The 20,570-nt window shown below is 54.7% G+C and overlaps 1 protein-coding gene across 4 annotated transcripts; it reads left to right on the top strand.

The window, feature by feature from the left end:
• The first annotated feature begins 90 nt into the window (after positions 1–90).
• ZBED4 (zinc finger BED-type containing 4) lies at positions 91–18,750 on the top strand. 4 transcript variants are annotated; one of them, XM_037049169.1, is made up of 2 exons: positions 91–802; positions 13,692–18,750. In XM_037049169.1, the coding sequence occupies exon 2, from the start codon at positions 14,028–14,030 to the stop codon at positions 17,523–17,525; it is 3,498 nt and encodes a 1,165-aa protein (XP_036905064.1). In that variant the 5' UTR covers positions 91–802; positions 13,692–14,027; the 3' UTR covers positions 17,526–18,750. The 4 variants fall into 4 exon arrangements, with proteins under 4 accessions (XP_036905064.1, XP_036905055.1, XP_036905072.1 ...); XM_037049160.1 differs by lacking the exon at positions 91–802 and adding an exon at positions 1,460–1,607; XM_037049177.1 differs by lacking the exon at positions 91–802 and adding an exon at positions 1,759–2,124.
• Positions 18,751–20,570: the final 1,820 nt, after the last annotated feature.

Raw genomic sequence — 20,570 nt, 5'->3', positions numbered from 1 at the left:
AGAGGCAGGTGTGGTTCCTGAGCTCTGCAAGAAATACCCAGCACTGCGATATGCTAGATAGCATTCTGCTAGGGAGGAGCCTTCGGTGAGAACAAAAGGGAACAAAACGCTGCCACTGACTTATGATAATAAATAAGTAAGGTATCAAGGGTGTGAGAAGGTCCTAAATTCCTCCGTGCCTAGCTCAGTCATGAAAAGAGCCTTAGGCTGGAGCCGAACTAGTGGGCTACGGGGTTCTGCCACAGAGCAGGGGGTTGTGGGGGGCGGGCTGAGGGCCACGGAGGGCTCTGGGCAGGACGGGCGCGTGCACTCACCTTACAAAGTAGGCCAATACTTGTTGAGCGAACGACTTCCTAATTATTACATTGACACTTACAAAGTGAACACATTTATCTCATTTTCATACAACATAAGCTGTAGTCAAAAACAAGGTGACAAAGGACCGGCCTCTGGACTCAATTCACCCTGCAGAAACTGGTTGGCGTGCACAGAAATGTGCATCAGGACACTGGACACTGCACATCCAGACTTCTCACAGATGCTGAAAGGGGGCCGGGGTTCCGTGTGGTCAGAACCTGCTGCCGCTGGGCCTCCCCACCCGAGGTGCTGGCTGCTCGGAAGCCACAGCCAGCTACCCGAAGGCCTCCGGGCTGCCGGCCACCGCAGTGTGCGGTCCTTTTCCATGGCACACACAGGGATTCAGTTTTAATCCCTGCTCTACAGAGAACGAGGCCGCGCAAGGAAGCACCTCATCGCCTTCGAGCCCGTGGGCAAGAAGCAGGGCACTCAGTGCCGTTTGCGGGTAAGCCCGCCTCCAGGCTCCGCTCCTCGCCACTCAGGGCGCGCGGGGAACCAGGTCGCGCGCAGGGGGGCTCCCCGCCCCCACCGCTCCGGCGCTCAGAGGCACGGCGGATGTAGCGCCGGACCCGCGGCCCGGAACGCGCCAACGGACCACGCCTGGCACACCTAAGCGCACCTGGTGGCTAAGCCTAGCGCGAATCTGCGCCGCCAGGGCCCAGGGACCCTCCAGCTGGGACACAGAAGCTTGGAGACAGCAAGAGTATGGTCGGTCCTGCGGGATGGGGAACCTGCACCTGAGTAATAAGTCCGGTCCGCGCGGGGTCGGAGCCAAACCTCTGAGCACTGAGTCTGCCCGGCCGGTCTCGCCGGGCCGGAGAGGGGCCACAGCGTGAACTTGCATCTGAGCAGTAGGTTCAGCTCAAATTGAGGGCGGGGCTGGCGCGCGCGGTCTGCGTCTGCGCAATCTGCTGTTGTGCCTGCGCACCGCCGCTCCGGAAGTCTTTTGCGCAGGTTCTTGGAGCTGGGCGGAACCAGGAGGAACGCGGCGAGGCGAGCTCAGTTTTTCGTCAATGCGCTTGCGCACTTCGGCTCGGCCCACGGCCCCGCCTAGCGCCGCGCGGGGCCCTGGGAGGGGTGCAGCGTCCGGCGGCGTCGCGGGCAGGCGGGTGGCGGGCGTCGGAGGCGGCGGGAGGGGCCGCGGGGGCAGACAAAGCCGTGGCGGCTAATGAATGGAAGAAGGGCTTCCTTCCGCACTGTCCGTGGTCCGCAGCGGGCGGGAGCCCCGCCGCTCGAGCCCGGCGCCCGCGGTGAGTGCGCGGCCGGAGCCGGCTCTGCCTCAGCCACTAGCTCGCGCTGGGACCCTGCCGTCGGGGCCGGGCTGTGCCGGGGGTCGTGGCCGGGGTCGGAAGCCCGGCTGGGGGTCGGAACTGGGGTCGGTAGCCGGGCCGGGGTCGGCGGCCAGGCCGTGGCCGCGCCCCCGCAATTCTGTCTGCGCCGGGCAAGGGCCGGCGTTGGCCGCGGGGCGGACGCGGCCTCTCGTGGCCTGAACCCCGCCCGGGCCGCCCACTGGGCCACGACGCCTCCAGCGCCGGGCCTGCCTCCGGTCCCAGCCCTGGCCCCGGCTGACAGCTGGCGAGCGACGGGCCGGGCAAACCAGCCGGCCGGCCGAATAGTCATTGCCGAGGCACGTTTTCCGGGCAGCAGGATTTTGTGGAGGAAACACCTGAGTGGTAAAAGTTGGTGCAGTCCCCTCCGCCGCCGGCGCGGGGACGATGGGGGCGGCTCGCGCGGAAGGAAGCGCTCCCGTGGGTGCCGCAGGGAAGGGTGAGCACGCAAGGGTCTGCGTGCGCTGCGAGTGTCGTTTCTGCAGAGGCCGGGCTGGGCTGCAGGCCGGCCGGACGAGATCGTCCGAGAAGAGCGGTTGTCGGGTGGGGGTCACTGGGCAGGCGGCTAGGGCGGCTCCTGCAGCCCGAGACAGGTGCCGATCTCCTGTCTTTCTTGAGGCACCTCGTCTTCTGCCCCCACAGTGAACTGCCTTACAAATTATGTTTCTTGGAACTTTTCGCTGGATGTATTGCACTTGGACTGGCACTTCCAGGAAGAGCAACCAGGAGCCTTGTTTAAGTGTGTTGGGAAGCAGATGAGACGAGATCAGGATCAGAAGGTGCTTTTGAAATTCTCCAGTTATTGTATTTGTTTCTGGATGTGACCATTCAAACTTAACCAGTAAAAATAGTGAACCGCTCAGCACAATTTCAGATGTTCTTCCAACGGCAGCTGGTTTTCTAGGCCCCAGTAAACCTAGTCACCAGTGTGTCGTCTTTTCCCCTTTTCCTGTGACCACACCGTTTCCGTGGCGTCAGAGCTGCCGGCCTCCGCCACCTGTCTGGGCCATCGTGGCCTTTGGGTGACTTTCAGTGGACACAGGCCCCCCGGGAAACAAGTGCCTGCCACACTGGGCCTTCAGGAGAAGCTTCTGTTGGCATTCTTGTGTTTGTAAAAAATGGGAAGTGGGTCAGTTTTGAATGACTTCAGAGTGCATCGTTCTTAAAATCCACTTCAGACTCGACTGAGGCCAGCTTGCTGACCGAAACCAGGGCAGCCTTGTGGCTTTCTGTAGAGAAAGACTAGTTTTTTGGTATTTTCTATATAACGTGGTGATGAAACTCGGAGACTAGGAAGGATGGAGTGTTTTCTCTTTCTGTTGCTGTAAATAAGCCAGCTTTGAATTATGAGCTATGTTCAGCTACTGGAGAAAGTCACCTCGGGAGAGGAAACTGCTCACAAGGAGCCTGGCTGTGAACTTGGAGGGTTTCCCCTGGGGTGCCCATGAGGGGCATGCTGTCTGCAGTCCTTGGAGTCCATCTGCTCGAGGCGGCTTCCATGTCCTCGGGGAGAGCCGTGCAGCCAGTTGGGGGGATTCTGTGAATCTTAGGAGGGCACCCACCATTCACCTCCCACATTGAAGGAGAGCACAGGCCTCTAGTCCACCTGACAGGTGGTTACTGGACAGCGCCACACACGGCCCGTGCTCCACTGAATTCCTGCATGCGGACACTCTGAGGAGGTTTGTGCACAACTCAGGCTGTGCAGAGCTTATCCCTAGCCCTCGGAGAAGTGTGTTAGGTGAGTCACCGGGGTGCAGTCTGAAGTCTGTGCAGAGCCGCTGCCTCAAGGTGCCTACTTGGTGGACGGACGTGTTGCCCGCTGTGCCCCTCCAGGGTTCTGCACCTGCAGGAAAGGCCTTGTGGGAAATCCATATTCCTGCTGACGTGTGCTTTGTGCTTAGGCCAGCAACGCTGGCGTGGTGTCTCCACCAAATGTAAACGGGCCTCCTTGACTGTCTGGACTCCCTGAACAACACGGTGTCACGGTTGTTCCCGCTGTGTTAGGTGTCGTAAGGGCTCCAGAGGTGACTCAGGGTTTCCGGGGGTGTGGGCGTGGGGGGCGTGAGCAGACCCAGTGGACTCTGGAACAGCAGGGCCTTGGAGTGGGAAGGGCCGCTTATTCATGTTTCTTTCAGTAACTTCTATAAGTTGCTCTCCCTTCTTCGTGGTTTTCTTAACATTTTCTGTCCTCTACAATGAGAACACGGTGCATAAATACACGAACAAAGTAGGTGTTAGTGGGTTGTTTATAATGGGTTCGCACTTCGGGTCAGCAGGAGGATATGAGTAGTTCATTTTGGGGGGGGAGTCCAAAGTTATTTGTGATTTTTGACTGGGGGGGATGTGACGCCCCTAACACCGCATTATTCAAGAGTTATCTATACTTTGTCTTTCAGGTAAGGGACTTGATTGTCCGCAGATTGTGTTATCCAAGGCAGGTTCTGGAGCCCGTGCCCCAGGGCACCCAGGGCCGACTGCGGGTGTCTGTGCTCGGCTCCCCGTCCTGCCCAGCATTCGGAGAGAGGGCAGACGGGAAGGTGGGGCCGTGGGCACAGGAGGGTCCTCGATCGCGGTCAGTTCGATCCTTCTCTGTGCTCATGCTGGCTGTTTCCTCTTGGCTGGGCCCCCTTCGGTCCGACTTCCTTCTCCTTCCTTGTGACGACCCCTGAGAGAAGACCCGAGTGGACGAGTGACTGCGGCCCACAGGGCCAGGCGCCTCTCCCCAGTCAGGCCGAGGCCTGTCCCGCTCTCCGTTGCCTGCATTCAGTTTCCTTCTGAGCATCTCTGCACAAAACTCACAGTCTCAGACTCAGCGACTCTCAGTCTTCTTGTTTCTCCTGGATTTTTAAGGCACTGCTCGAATGTCAGGACTTGAGGACATGAGCTGTGGGAATCCACTTTTTAAAAAATATATTTTATTGATTATACCATTACAGTTGTTCTATTCCCCACTTCATTCCCCTCCACCCTGCACAACCCTCCCCCACCATTCCCCCCCTTTAGTTTATGACCACGTGTCTCAAGTTCTTTAGATTCTATAGTTCTCCTACTATTCTTTCCCTCCCCCCTATCTATTTTCTACCTACTGTCTATGCTATTTTCTGTACCTTCTCCCCCCTTCTCCTCCTCCCACTCCCCTGTTGCTAACCCTCCATGTGTTCTTCATTTCTATGGTTCCACTCCTGATCTAGCTGTCCTCTTAGTTTGCTTTTGTTTTAGGTGTGGTTGTTAATAACTGTGAGTTTGCTGTCCTTTCACTGTTCATATTTTTTATCTTCTTTTTCTTAGATAAGTCCCTTTAACATTTCCTATAATAAGGGCTTGGTGATGATGAACTCCTTGAATTTGACCTTATCTCAGAAGCACTTTATCTGCCCTTCCATTCTAAATGAAAGTTTTGCTGGATAGGAATCCACTTTTCTTATGTTCTGTGTTTTACTGGATCTAGCTGTGTGAAAAGTCAGAGAGTCTCCGGTGCAGACTCGTACCTGGCCTCCTTCCTAATTTCCGGCCCCCCACACTTCCAGGTCCCCAGCCCTCGGCGTGTCTGTCTCTGTCCTAAACCCCACTTTTTTCTCACCTGAGATGGGTTTTTCTTTTTTATTTGGGAGAGAGAAAGAAACATTGATGTGAGAGAGAAACATTGATAGGTTGCCTCCCATACGTGCCCCGCCTGGGAGTCAAACCCACAACCGAGGTATCTGCCCTGACTAGGAATTGACCCCACAACCTTGTTGTGTTTTATTTATTTATTTATTTTAATTTATTTTTAGAGAGAGGGGTAGGGAAGGAGAAAGAGTAGGAGAGAAACATCAGTGTATGGTTGCCTCTCATGTGTCCCCTACTGGGGACCTGGCCTGCAACCCAGGAATGTGCCTTGACTGGGAATCAAACCGGCGACCCTTTGCTTCACAGGCCCGTGCTCAATCCACTGAGCTACACCAGCCAGGGCTATTTATTTATTTTTAGAGAGGGGAAGGGAGGGGGAAATAGGGAGAAACATCAATGTGTGGTTGTCTCTCACCGTGCCCCCAACTGGGGACCTGGCCTGCAACCCAGGCATGTGCCCTGACTGGGAATCGAACTGGTGACCCTTCGGTTCACAGGCAGAGCTCAATCCACTGAGCCGCAGCAGCCAGGGCTGACCCCCAACCTTTTTTTTAAATCCCCACCTAAAGACATGCTTATTGATTTTATAGAGAAGGGAAAGGGAGGTAGAGAGAGGGGGAGAGAAACATTGATGTGAGAGAGAAACGTCAATTGGCTGCCTCTTGCACCATCCCCGGCCGGGACAGGTCCAGCAACCCAGACACGTATCCTGCCTAGGGATCGACCTGGCAGCCTTTCAGTTCGCAGGACGAAGGTCTCAGGACGATGCCCAGTCAACTGAGCCACGTCACTCGGCAAGTTTTTTAACCTTGATGTGGCCTGATTCATCCATCTTCCCTCAACGATCAGCCCACAAGGATATTTCCTGTGTTCTTCACCGTTTTTCCTTCAGTGGACCATCTGCCTGGAGTTGATTTGGGGGTGGCGTGAGCTGTGGTCAACGGGCGCCACTGCGTCCGTGCGTCTTGTTGTCCTGGCAGCACTTGTTCCAGCCGCTCCTCACTGCCCTGCAGCGTCTCGGGCAGGCACGCTCGGGTGGCCTGCAGCGCCGCGTCCTAGACCGCCCCTGGACGCCCCTGTCTGCGTGTTGGTCCACTGGTCCCTCGCACAGAATCCCTAGTGTAGTTTCACGAGGGTTTTTATTAGAGCTTCCTCCTTTTGAAGTACAGCAGATATGGAAACTGCACGGAATCAGTGCAGAGCTTGAGGAGTTATAAGGTGGACGCTTTTGTAACCGTTGCCTGGGTCAAGAAATCACACAGGCTCCAGAGTCCTGCCCCCGTCGGGTCTCCTCCCTCCTTGCGGACAGAAGTAGCTGCTGACCTCCCTTCACTGGCAGTTACTCTCCGACTTTTCACGTCCAAATAAGTGAAGCGTTGCCTGTTGGTATGACATTGCAGTCTCTTGCCATCTCTCCCGCTTCCCGGGGACACTGCTTGTGGACGAGGCCCAGATTTCGCTGGTCACAGTCCATTGCCGATGTGAAGGGTTCCTGTGTCCTCAGTTCCCTATGTGTCCGTCGCTGGCTCTGGAACTTGGTCAGATTCAGGTCCGACCTCTGGTCAGTCTCCTTCATGGTGGGGGGGCGCTCCATCGGGGGCACAGAGGCTCCACGTGGGCAGGCAGTGCAGGCGAGCTGTGGGTGTCAGCCCGGAGGAGCCAGGAGGGTGGAGCCCTGGCTGGGGCCGGTGAGAGCAGCGTGCCCTGGTCTTCTGCAGATTCTGCAGTTCCCACAAGCATGAAGGAGTCTGGAGATCTGGAGATCGGTGCTTGATTCTCTATCATTTTTCAAAATAATCGTTTTTATCATCCTCCAAAGTGACCTATTGTTTGTTTGTTTGTTTTGTTATGAACTCACAGATTTAAATGTATTGGATGAGTTTTAATGTGATTTCGGGCCTTTTTATGTTCACATTGTCCATTTTTGGACAGTGGGGGCCTTTACAAAATTGGTTCCTGGACCCTTTGACAAAACTCTAGGGCACTTTCCAGGGCTCCTTGCTCCCTGGTGCTCCAGCGTGTCCCGCACGCACCAGTGCCCCAGCCAGGAGGAAACTGCCATCCAGAGGCCTTATGTGAGGGGCAGTGGCGTTTCACAGCCGCGACCTACATGTTCCTCATCGTTTCCAGGGGTTTGCAGCGAACAGAGCTGGGTTTGCACCTGCGGGACAGGACGTCTGTCTGGCCTCTCGAGTCCCACGTCTCGTTGCGTGGGTTATCGGGGATGTGGGAAACCAGACTTGGACTGTCCCTGCTCACTTGCCTCGCCCTTGTCACATGCACTGCAGTCTCAGAATCGCAGCGGCACTGCAGCCACCACCGGTGTCATGTCAGAACCCGGGTAAAATGCACTTTGGGAAGACTTCCCCGTGCTCCCACCCCCTGCTCTGTGGCACACGCAGCCGCTGCTGACGGCGTTCACCCACGGTCCTTCACCCACGGTCCTTCACTCCATCTCCGTGTGGCGCACACCCCGTCCTGGTATCGGTTTCTCCAGACTTTCTGCTTGGGGTTCTCTAGTGTTTCGTGGGAAGGACACCTGTAAAAACATGCAAAAGTGCTTTTCTTTCCTTTTTTAAAATTTTTTTATTTTTAAAATATATTTTATTGATTATACCATTACAGTTGCCCCATTCTCCCCCTTCACTCACCTCCACCCTGCACACCTCTCCCCCACCATTCCCCCCCTTTTGTTCATGTCCATGTATCACAAGTTCTTTAGATTCTGTATTTCCCATAGTACTCTTGCCCTCCCCCCTGTCTATTTTCTACCCACCGCCTATGCTACTTATTCTGTGTACCTTCTCCCCCCTTCTCCTCCTCCCACTCCTCTCTTGCAAACCCTCCATGTCATCTCCATTTCTATGATTTTGCTCCCGATCTAGCTGTCCTTTTAGTTTGCTTTTGTTTTAGGTGTGGTTGTTAATAACTGTGAGTTGGCTGTCCTTTCACTGTTCATATTTTTTATCTTTTTGGTTGTAAGTCCCTTTAGCATTTCATATAATAAGGGCTTGGTGATGATGAACTCCTTGAATTTGATCTTATCTGAGAAGCACTTGATCTGTCCTTCCATTCTAAATGAAAGCTTTGCTGGATAATGCAATCTTGGATGTGGGTCTTTGGCTTTCATGACTTGGGATACTTCTTTCCAGCTCCTTCTTGCCTGTAAGGTCTCTTTGGAGAAATCAGCTGACAGTCTGATGGGAACTCCTTTGTAGGTGACTGTCCCCTTATCTCTTGCTGCTTCTAGGATTCTCTCCTTCATTTTCATCTTGGCTAATGTAATTATGATGTGCCTTGGTGTGTTCCTTCTTGGGTCCAACTTCTTTGGGACTCTCTGGATTTCCTGGAAGTCTATTTCCTTTGCCAGACTGGGGAAGTTCTCCTTTATTATTTGTTCAAATCAGTTTTCCACTCGTGGCTGTTCCTCTTCCCCTTCTGGTACCCCTATAATTCGGATGTTGGAACATTTAAAGATGTTCTGGAGGTTCCTGAGCCTCTCCTCATTTTTTTGAATTCTTGTTTCTGCATTCTTTCCTGTTTGGGCATTTCTTTCTTCCTTCTGGTCCACTCCCTTGATTTGAGTCCCAGTTTGCTTTTCATCACTCTTGGTTTCCTGTGCATTTCCCTTCATTTCAATTAGTTTAGCCTTCATATGTTCCTCTAATTTGTGGCTAAAATCAACCAGTTCTGTGAGCATCCTGATCACCAGTGTTTTGAACTGTGCATCTGAAAGGCTGGCTATTTCTTGGTCACTTAGAATTATAGGCTCTGGGGCTTTGAGCTGTTCTTGAGTCATAATGTTTGGTCTGTTTGCACCTGTTATGTTTGAGGGGCGGGGCCTTAGGTGTTCACCAGGGCGGGGCGACCCAGATGCTGGGTTGTGACGTTGTATGTGGGGGCGGGGTCAGAGAGGGAAAAATGGGGCTTTGCTCCGCTCTCTCTGATTTCTGTCCCCTCTGCGGCTTCCCACAAGCAAATTGGGCCCCTCTGGTGCTGGTTCCGGGGTGTGTGGGTCCGTGTACTCTCCAGGACCCTGTGGGTCTCTCCAGCGAACTCTCTGTGAGCCTGGGAGCCTCTCCCGGCACCTCGACCCCGAGAAAGTCTTTCCAGTTGGTGCTTTCGGGCTCTAATTCCCCTCGTTGGGGCCCTAGTCTGAGCGGTCTGTCTCACTGTTCGATCCGTCGCTTGGTTTATCTGTGCACGCAAATGTGTGACTGCAGTCAGCCAGCCGCCCGTCGCCACCCCTCAGGCTCACACCTGAGACCCACCAACTGCCTCCGCCTCCGCCCCTGGGTTGGTTGGACCGAACAACCTTTCCAGCCCAACCCTGCTCCACCGCTGACTCCACCCCTCTTACCCGTCTGGCTGGGTGGTTCCTTGTGGTCGGACTTCCACACAGTTCAATGTTCACTGTTTTGGCTGCGTTTTTGTTTCTAAAACTTCACTGTCTTTAAATTTAGTTGTGGGAGGGGGCACAGTGTTTCCACCTACGCCTTCATCTTGGCCGGAAGTCCTCCCCAACCGCAAAAGTGGTTATCTGTTGAGATGTTTTTCTGTTGTTCATTATTTTTTTCTCTCATCTTTTTGTGGGATTTGGCCTTAATCCTTTTGTTGCTTGTGTTCACCAAAGTAGAAGTTCCCTCTTTCTTCACCTCTTTCTTGCACACTGGTAACGGGTTTTCTGTGTCCCTTACACTCCAGTCAAAGGCGAATTGACCATCTATAAAATCCTTGGCCCGCGTTATCTTTCCTTGAATGTCTGAACTATGTTATTTAGCTGCCTTTCAGCATAAAACATTGCTGTCAAACTTGTGGCAACTTTAGCCTCTTTCCCTTGTACAGGACCTTGCTCTTTGCCCGGCTGGCAATCTTCTTTAGGTGCCGTCATTTTCCTGCACTGCACCTGGTGTTGAGTATTAGGGGCGGGCTTTCTCTCTCAGCTGCGTGGGGCACTCTTGCAGTCTGTAGTTTTCACTTCAGTAAAGTCTTTTAGGTCTTCACCGTTCTGTTCCCTGCTTTGCCCGTCCGTGTTGGTGAGGGCATTCTGACTGTATCCAGGTGCATCTTCTTTACCTGTTTTTTAAACTGACCCATTTTCTCTGGAGCCTGTGCTTTTATTTCTATTTCATTTAAAAAATTCTTCTCTGCCCCAGCCCGTGTGGCTGAGTTGGTTGGGCATCACCCCACAGACCCAAGGTTACCACTTCGATTCCTGGTCAGGGCACATGGCTGGGTTGTGGGTTTGGTCCCTGCTCAGGGTGTGTACAGAGGGCAGCCCATCTGTGTTTCTCTCCCCCCCTTCTCCCTCCCTTCCCCTCTTTAAAATCTTCTCTTCTGTTTATCTTAAGCAATCATCTGTGGAGTTTATTTATTCTTATGTTGCTTGTAACTTAGTTTTTATTCTTGAGTGATATTTTTGTTTCTAGTATTTTCTAGGATCCATAACCTCATTTCAGTGTTTTTCCATCCTGATTTATGTAGTCCTTTTGTGTTATTTTTTAATATCATTAATTTCTTTTGAAATAACTTAGTTCTTATTTGAGGTTTTGGTTTTCTGTGCTTTCAGTATCTGTTGAGATGTTTTTTTCTGTTGTTCATTATTTTTTTTTCCTCTCATCTTTTTCTGGGATTTAGCCTTAATCATTTTGTTGCTCATGTTCACCAAAGTAGAAGTTCCCCGAACCCTGTATTGGGGGGATTTTTACGGTGGCTTCACCACATCGGCACAATCACTTACTAACTCAGTTTCCAGCCCATCTGCCCCTCTCCAGAGGGTGGGAGGGTGAAGGACTGTGGTTCCAAGCTTCTGATCACGGCCCGGTCTTTGTCGTGCTGAGCCCCTGTTCAGGAGCTGCCCAGAGGTGCCTCACTAGAGCAGAGACCCTGCTGTCATTCAAGAGCTCTGTGTCAGGAACCGGGGTCAAGGACCACATATTAGCGGGGACTGGGGGGTAGGGGTGTGTGTGTGTGTGTGTGTGTGTTATAGAGAGAGAGACAGAGAGAGACTGACCCATGGACTGACCAGAAAAAGTCCAGCCGCTGTCAATGTAACAAGACGGGTCTGTGCACCATGGCAGCCAAGGAGAGTGGACTGGAGTGCACATGTGCGTGAACAGTGACGACTTCACTGTACTCGACAGTGTGGGGGCGGGGGCAGATGCCACTGGGTGAGCGTGTGTACTGTGTGGCTGTCACAGTCAAAATGAGCATGTCGAGCAACGAATCTGCATCCCATTTTGCACTAAGCTTGAGCATGTCTCCGTGGAAACTATTCAGATGACTCCAGAGGCCACAGCTGTGGGCATCTGCAGCCTCACCTCAACAACAAGCCCCGCCTCGTGCATCACGTCTCGTGCGGTTTTTGGCAAAGCCTCTGACTACCCAGGTGACTCAGTCCCCCTACAGCTCAGATTTGACGCCCTACAATGTCTGGTTTACCCCAAACTAAAATCAGGGTGAAAGGGAAGAGATTTAAGGCCATCAGTGAGATTCAGGAAAATGCAGTGGGGCAGCTGATGGCAATGGGGAGAACCAAGGTGCCCACTTCGAAGGGGACTGAGGCATCATTGTCCTGTGTACAGTGTTTCTGGTGTCTTGTATCTTCTTTAATAAAGGCTGCTTTTTTGTACTGCATGGCTGGAAACTTTCTGGACAGGCCTGATCTAGCTACCTCTGTGCATGTAGCTCTGCGTGTGTTACATGTACATGTAAACACCTATTATTCCACATTGGGTAGAACTGACACGCTGCACAAGTTGATGTGCAAGTGCGTCTGTGCACTCACACACTGTGTTGTGTCTGTCAGTGGCGTCTCAGATGGGCTGGGGTCTCTCCTGTGTTGTGTCTCGGGTGGCCCCGAGCCCCGCACACGGGTGTGGGCACAGCCGTGACGGCCAGCACCACTTCTGGCAAAGTTGATCATCCTGGGGTGTCCAGTGCCTCTGGGGGCGTTGCCCAGGCTGCGCTGGGCAGGCAGGAGGTGGCCAGGGTGCTCCGTCTGCACGGCTGTTGGGGCGCCAAGTGGCCCCCCCCCAGCTGCTGGCAAGGAGCAGGTGGCGGGGTCAAGCCTAAAGCCAGTGTGAGAGCCCAGTGAGGCAGCCATCTGCTCCAGGGCGCCTGGCCCTCCCACCGCCAAGCGGGCACTTTTCCTTCCCATCTTCTTGCCTTGCCCTCTGCCCTGGATTTTAAACGGGGCTGTGAGTCTGCTGAGCTGAAGACTCAACCCCGTTTTTGGTCCCCACTGCTTGGCATTCTGGTTTTGGCTTATGTGTAGTTTGGGGTCTTTATATTCTGCTTGTATTTATATTAACCCCCCACTGGTGTTAGAATAAGGAAGAACAAGATTTTGTAGATCATGTAAAGTCTACTTACGTTACAGTGAGCACCGTCTCCCTGGTATACGTGCTTCCAAATTGCCAAGAACGGGTTTTTGTTGCTTTTTTTACACCTTTGCATTACCTGCTCCACCCCGCCTCTCCTCTCCAGCGCCCTTCACATCTCAGCTCTGCACGGCCACTGCCCCTGCCCCTGCCCCGTGTTGGCTCTGTTCCCACGTGACTTCAGAGCCTCCTGTGTCCTCGTCTCAAGCGGTTGTCATGGTGCGTGTCACAGCTGCTGAGGACAACACAGTTGCTCGAGTTGGGCGGGACTCACCTCCGTTTCTGGGTGCGGGGACCTCCTTTTCCCTAGGACTTTCTGTTGAGTCTGTGCCTTGGTTACTCCAGAGGGTCGCTGCAGGCTTGGTATTCCTCATTGTTTATGTGTCAGGTTGGTTGGTTGGTTGTTAAGACTTTATCTATCTTTTTTTTAAAGATTTTATTTATTTATCTTTAGAGAGGAAAGGAAGGAGAGAAGGAGAGAAATATCAATGTATGGTTGCCTCTCGTGAGTCCCCTGCTGGGAACTGGCCTGCAACCCAGGAATGTGCCCTGACCGGGAATCGAACCGCAATCCTCTGGTTTGCAGGCCCGCGCTCAATCCACTGAGCTACACCAGCCAGGGCTGTGTGTCAGTTTTTGTGCCAGATTGGAATGAAATCGACTTCAGGGAGTTCAGCTCTGCTGAGTCTGACACAACTAGGTGCCTGCAGGACGCCTCTTCGGTGGGTGGGGGGGACCCACTCTCAACCAGACCGACCTCTGTGCTGTTAAAGGGGTTTGCCCAGTCACTTAAACTTGCACTCATGTCTTCATTTGTACTCTAACTTATTTTGTAATGTTAGTGTATTTCCATTATATATAAGTAGAATCTACAAAGGTCAAGGAACAAGTTTTTCTTTAATTGACCATTACGGAACTTTATTTTACGCATCTTGAGGCTGATGTGTCCCCGAGACTACAGGTTGGACAGTGTGGTCCAGTGAAGTGCCTGACCTGACTCTGTCTTCTGTAGGTGATGCAGGAGGACTGTCAGCATGGCAGCGGTCCTGCTCCCAGGACCATGGAAAGGTCTGCGCGGGACGAGCCGGCGTCGGCACCACCAAGTACTTGGTAGAACCCCCGGGAAGCAGTGGCCTGGGCCTGCACCCTGACAGGATGTGCTCAGGAGTTACAGCCTCCATGTCTCAGTCAGACGTATAATTAGCCATATTCATAAATGTCCCGAAAGATGCGATTACCTAGAAGACACTGAAGATCATTACGTTTGGGAGGCAAATGAATGTTTGCATGTTTTTACCCAAACACATAAATCAACACGATGACACGGCCAGAATAGTTATGGTCCGTTATGGAGAGTGGCCAGGAAATCCATCCCAAAGGGGACGGTGGTTTTGCCTCAGATAAAATAAACATTAAAGTAGAAGAGGAAGATGATGATCAAATCCCGAATTGCAATTCAGAAAGAATGGATTTTAAAATTGCACAAGAGGACAGGAAAGCAGCCGACAGTGGTGACGAACAGGCAGAGGTCAGAGAAGCCAGCTACAGCCGTAAGCCCCCGGGGAAGTATTTCCCCACGGACCACGAGGACGACTACGGGGCCCTCTTCTCCCAGTACAGCAGCACCCTGTACGACGTGGCCATGGAGGCCGTGACGCAGAGCCTCCTGTCCACCCGCAGCATGAGCTCCAGGAAGAAGTCTCCAGCCTGGAAACACTTCTTCATCTCCCCGCGGGACAGCACGAAGGCCGTGTGCGTGTACTGCATGAAAGAGTTCAGCCGGGGCAAGAACGAGAAGGACCTGAGCACCAGCTGCCTCATGCGGCACGTGAGGAGGGCGCACCCCACCGCGCTCGTCCAGGAGGACGGCAGCGTGTCCGCCCTGGCATCCCTCTCGGCCCCTGCCCTGCTGCTCCCGGCGCAGCCTGCGCACGTTGGAGACGTGGGCACCACGCCGTCACCCGATAGACCTGTTCAGAAGACAGCCTCCCAGACCCCGTCTCCCGATCGAGCGCCAGAAGCGTCTGTGTCTGCCATGTCTTCCAAAGAGGTCTGCTCCGACTCGCCTGTCCCTGAGACGTACGCCAGGGACGAACCCCACGCGGGGCCCCCTCCGGCCATCCCCGCGCCCCACTGTGACGACGCTGCGGAGAACGGGCCAGAGAAGAGCCTGCCGCCTCCGAAGAGCACCTCTGGGTCCCGCAGGTGGTCCGCGGTGTGGAAGCACTTCTACCTGTCCCCCCTGGACAGCTCCAAGGCCGTGTGCATCCACTGCATGAACGAGTTCAGCCGGGGGAAGAACGGCAAGGACCTGGGCACCAGCTGCCTCATCCGGCACATGTGGCGGGCGCACCGCGCCATCGTGCTCCAGGAGAAGAGCGGAGGGGCGGGCATGCCGCCCCCTCACTTGGCCACCCCCACCCTGCTGCCCACCCTCCCGCCTCCTGAGGGAGACCCGAGGTCTCTGTCCTCGTCACCAGGGAAGCCGGTCAAGGAGTCCTTCCTGACATCCTCTCCCCCCGACCGGCTGACGGACACACTGACGGAAGAGTCGTCCGTGCTGTCCTCCTCTGATGACATTGGCGAGGCCTCGTTGGTGTCTTCCCCTGAGAAGCAGCAGGGTGATGGGTTGAGCCTTCCCGTGTTCGAGTCCGGTGCTATATTCCAACAGAATAAAAAGGTGATGAAGAGACTGAAGTCAGAGGTCTGGCACCACTTCTCGCTGGCCCCCATGGACAGTCTGAAGGCGGTGTGCAGGCACTGTGGCTGTGTCATCAGCCGAGGGAAGAAGGGTGACGTGGGTACCAGCTGTCTGATGAGACATCTCTACCGACGCCACCCGGAAGTTGTCGGGAACCAGAAGGGCTTCCTGGGGGACACTTTGGCAAATTCTTCGTACGACACCTTGGCTTCTGCAGAAAGTTCCTCCTCGAGGTTAACTGACTTAGCAACAGCGGTCCCCAAAAACAACCCAGTTCTGGTTCCCGTTCACAGCAAAAAGACCTCCAAGCTGTGGAACCATTTCTCCGTCTGCTCCGCAGACCCCACTAAAGTCGCGTGCCTGCACTGTGGCCGGACGATAAGCAGGGGGAAGAAGCCCACGAACCTGGGCACCAGCTGTCTTCTCAGGCACCTACAGAGGTTCCACGGCAGTGTGCTGACGACCGATGTCCCCCAGACCACGCTGCCGCCGCCTCCGGGTATCCATGTGCCCCCAAGTGCAGAACTGTCAGGAGCCGCCTCCTTTGACGACACCGATGAGAAGTTCTATGATTCTCATCCCGTTGCCAAAAAGATAACAAGTCTCATAGCCGAAATGATTGCACTTGACCTGCAGCCATACTCTCTTGTAGACAACGTTGGCTTTAACAGGCTGCTCGCATACTTGAAACCTCAGTACTCTTTGCCCCCGCCCTCCTACTTCTCCAGGACGGCCATCCCAGGGATGTACGATAATGTGAAACAGATCATCCTGTCGCACCTGAAGGAGGCGGAGAGTGGCGTGGTGCACTTCACGTCCGGGATATGGATGAGTAACCAGACCCGGGAGTACCTGACACTCACCGCCCACTGGGTCACCTTCGAGCCAGCAGCCCGGCCGCACTGCGAGGACCACCACTGCTCGGCACTGCTGGACGTGTCCCAGATCGACTGCGACTACAGCGGCAACAGCATTCAGAAGCAGCTGGAGTGCTGGTGGGAGGCCTGGGTGACGTCCACCGGCCTTCAGGTTGGCATCACGGTGACGGACAACCCCAGCATCGGGAAGACGCTGAGCGAAGGGGAGCACTCCAGCGTGCAGTGCTTCAGCCACGCGGTGAGCCTCGTTGTCAGCGAGGCCATCAGAAGCCAGCGGATGGTCCAGAATCTGCTGAGCATGGCTCGGAAGGTGTGCGAGCGGGTGCTGCGATCACCCCGCGCGAAGGAGAAGCTGGCGGAGCTGCAGACGGAGTGCGGGCTGCCGCCGCACCAGCTCGTGCGGGACGTCCCGTCCCGGTGGGGCACCTCGCTGTGCATGCTCGAGCGGCTCCTGGAGCAGAAGAGGGCGGTGGACGCGGTGGCCGTCCAGTGCGGCTTCCGGGAGCTCATCAGCTGGGGCCAGTGGGAGCTCATGCAGTCGGTGTGCCGCGCGCTGAAGCCCTTCGACGCCGCCAGTCGGGAGATGAGCAGCCACGTGTCCACGCTCAGCCAGGTCATCCCCATGATCCACATCCTCAACAGGAAGGTCGAGCTGCTGTTCGAGGAGACGGTGGGCATCGACACCATGCTGAAGTCTCTGAAGGAGGCCATGGCGAGCCGGCTGTCCGCCGCCCTCCACGACCCCAGGTACATCTTTGCCACGCTGCTGGACCCTCGCTACAAAGCCTCCTTGTTCTCCGAGGAGGAGGCGGAGCAGTACAAGCGCGACTTAATCAGGGAACTGGAAATGCTGAACTCTACCTCAGAGGGCGCGCCCGTGCCCAACGGGTGCGCCCCGGGCTCCCCGCCCGGAGACCCCAGTGGGGTCGAGAGCCTGTGGTCACTCATGGCCAAGATGAAAAAGAAAGACGCGGGAGAAAAGGCGAAGGCGCCCGAGGCCATGGTGCTCGCGTACCTGGAGGAGGAGGTGTTGGAGCATGGCTGCGACCCGCTCGCCTACTGGAACCTGAAGCGGGCGGCCTGGCCGGGCCTGGCAGCCTTGGCTGTCAGGTTCCTGGGCTGCCCCCCGAGCACCGTCCCTGCGGAAAGGCTCTTCAGCACCCCCACCGAGAACGGCAGCTTCGGCCAGTCCAGGCTCCTGATGGAACATTTTGAAAAACTTGTCTTTTTAAAAGTGAATCTTCCTTTAATATACTTCCAGTATTGAAGTCACCACAGAGCCCCCAGGCTAGAGATGGTGTCGCTCACGAGGCGCCAGCCGCTTGTCGGGGCGGCCGGTGGCTTGCTGCAGCCGGCCAGGGCGGCATCAGACGGGGCCCCTCGGGTCCACACCCAGTGCCCCTCCCAGACTCACTGTAACGTCTCCATGTGCCTTACTCCTAGTTCTTCAGGTACATGACGTGTTTCTTAGGAAGCCACTAGAAATAGCCAGTCTTGTCAATGCTGAAATACGATGATTAAGTTTTAATCCGTAACTGTCAAGTTTTTTAAAAGCTGGGGGTAGTAACTTGTTTTACTAGATTGATATAGAAGATGTAAACAGTTTTATTCTGTACTTTTTTTATTATGTAAAACCACAAATCAGGTACTGTATTTTAGTGAGAAACTGTTTTTACTACAACGAAACAGCCTTCATGGCTGTCCAGCAAAAGCTGCGAATCGGAGGTGGAGCTGAAGCCATCTGACCGAGCGAGGTTCACTGCAGCTGTGCCGGGCGTTCGGGCTGCGGAGTGTGCTGGAAGGCACCCTCACTGCAGCAGAGGGTGGGGAGACAGCTGGACTTGCGAGCCTCGGGGAACACCCGTGTTCCCTGTGTCCAGGGCTCACACGGCCAGTCACCCCCGAGGCCTCCCGACCGTGCGTAAGGCGCTCCTTGCTGCCCGGCGTCCAGCCAGTGCGCCCTGCCGCACGCTTACCGCGGTCCTGGTGATCGGACCTCCACGCCTGACCCGGTATCTCTGCACTCTGAAGGGGTCTTTCGAAATCTGTGTAGATTCCCCCAATTTGACGAAATCACACATAAAATTCTTTTTAGAAGAGTTGGCTTATTAACAGGGAAGAGGATTGTTATATCACAGTTGTAAGAATAGCCTTAGGTGTCTAGATTTTTTATAACGGGGAAGACTCAGCCATCACGGGTATTTCAGAATCCCGAGGACATCAGCATGAATTGTCGGTTGTCAGATTCTCGTAACAATGACGTGTCTCGGCGTCGCTGCTGCAGCACCTACTGAAGGGTCCGTGTGCTTGTTTCATACCAACTAACTGTGCCAGGGGAAGCGGGTCACTCGTTGCCGCTGACCCTGTAGAGAAGTCGTCTTGTCAGAAATACTGTACCCGTTAATCTGACTTCGCATCGACTGTGTTTCAGTGTATTTATATAAATGGTGGACTCAGTTTCTAAAATTAAAGTTTTTATTTGCAATTTTCTACTGTCAGAGGATACTGCCTTTTTATTCCTAGGATGACGACAGAGCCATGCTCTTTGGGGGCCAATATCTATAGAAACCACATTCTTGCATTTTGGGGTCTGAATTTTTGTTTAGCTCCAGGGAGGACGTGGTACGGGCGAGATGTGGGTCCTGCAACAGCATCTCTGAGTGTGGGCTGACTCACGCTCAGAGAGCCGTGCACAGCCTCGCCGTTGCCTTGGCCACGGAGGCGCTCGCCTGTGTTGCCGCGTGCACACTCCCGAGGCCGGTTCTGTTCCTGACGCCCAGGGCACTCTGATCAGGGGTACACACGAGTGGAGCACGCTGTCCTGTTTTTTCTATGATGTGTCACGGGTGTAAAGACCTCTCCGGTTGGGGACTCGGGCCATCCGGTCTGACCAGGCCTAGTGGGTGCGTGCAGAAGGCCAGAGCAGACGGGGCGGACACTGGGTGTCGGGCCCGTGGCTTTTGACCTGGGGCTGGTAGTGCCCCTCCCAAGGCCCAGGGCATGTCCCTCTGGCTCGGGGGCCCGGGCCGTTCACCTGAGTGCTCAGCGGGCCCTGACACGGGAGTGTCCCTGAAAGGTCCACACACCCGGTCTGGGGCTTTCTCAGGGTGGTTCGCGCCTCTCAGCTGCTCTGCTGCTTCTAGTTCACGTGGCACAAGCCTGGAACTGCTCGTCCCCTGTCGTTCTGCAGGCCACACGAGGGTCCGTGGGAGGTCACCCAGCTCCTGTAGGACCAGGACGAGTGCTGACGTCCTCTCCCACCTGTGTGTGGTGCTCCAGGGTTCGACTCGGGTTGGAACAGCAGGGGAGCGATCACGCGAGGACAGCGAACTGCTGGACAACACCGCCGCCCCGGTGATTCCAGTCTCTCTGAGCTCTCCACAGAGTAGCAGCCGCCGGTCCCCTCGCCCAGCCGGGTGACTGCACGCATGTTCTTGAACAGCAGTCACTCCCGTGCCACTGCCCGGGTGGGCACGAGGGCTGTGCCCTCCACGTGACAGGGGTCTGGGCCAGCTGCTGCTTCTGATGCCGAGGTGCAGACAAAGGCGGGCAGCCATGCTGCCGCCCCTCCCCTTCCGCAGAACGGCCGTATCCCCACTCCTGCCATGCCCCCAACGCCTCCACATAACCCTTTCCCCTTTCAGGAGGCGGACATTCAAACTGCATGTGTGGGGGAAGGGAAGCGAAGTGTGTGTCCGAGGGAAGGCACGGAGAACCCTATGAGGAAACTAGGTTCGTGCAGAGGCTGACCCTCCGCACAGACGCGGCCCACAGCAATAACATAAAAAATCCCAGCACGAAACAGCAAACTCCACAAGGGGAAGGATCTGATTTTCAGAGGGGTCATATTACTACCTTCAAATGCACATTTTCAACAAGTAATCCCAAGTCATAAAAAGAAACAGGAGAGTGTGCACCATTCAGAAGAAAAGCAAATCGACAGCAGTTGTTTGTGAAAAAGACCTGATGGCCGATCCACTAGACAAAGACTAAACAACCGTTTCAAAGGTAAAGATCTAGCCCTGGCTGGTGTGGCTCAGCTCAGTGGATTGAGCGCAGGCCTGTGAACCAGAGGATCGCGGTTCGATTCCCAGTCAGGGCACACGCCTGGGTTGCAGGCCGGTTCCCAGTACAGGACCCACGAGAGGCAACCATACATTGATATTTCTCTCCTTCCCTCCTCTCCTCTCCTTCCTTCTCTCCTCTCCTTCCCTTCCCCTCTAAAGATAAATGAATAAAACCTTTAAAAAAGATAAAGATCCAAGAGAAGACCAGTAAAAAATCAAGAGAATAAATGAAAGTGTTAAGGAAA

This window comes from Sturnira hondurensis, unplaced genomic scaffold (genome assembly GCF_014824575.4).
Source record: "Sturnira hondurensis isolate 20B ecotype Veracruz unplaced genomic scaffold, ASM1482457v3 Scaffold0000780, whole genome shotgun sequence".
Classification (NCBI taxonomy): domain Eukaryota; kingdom Metazoa; phylum Chordata; class Mammalia; order Chiroptera; family Phyllostomidae; genus Sturnira; species Sturnira hondurensis.
The sequence above is the reverse complement of the archived record's forward strand: the minus strand, read 5'-3'. Positions and strand labels throughout refer to the sequence as shown.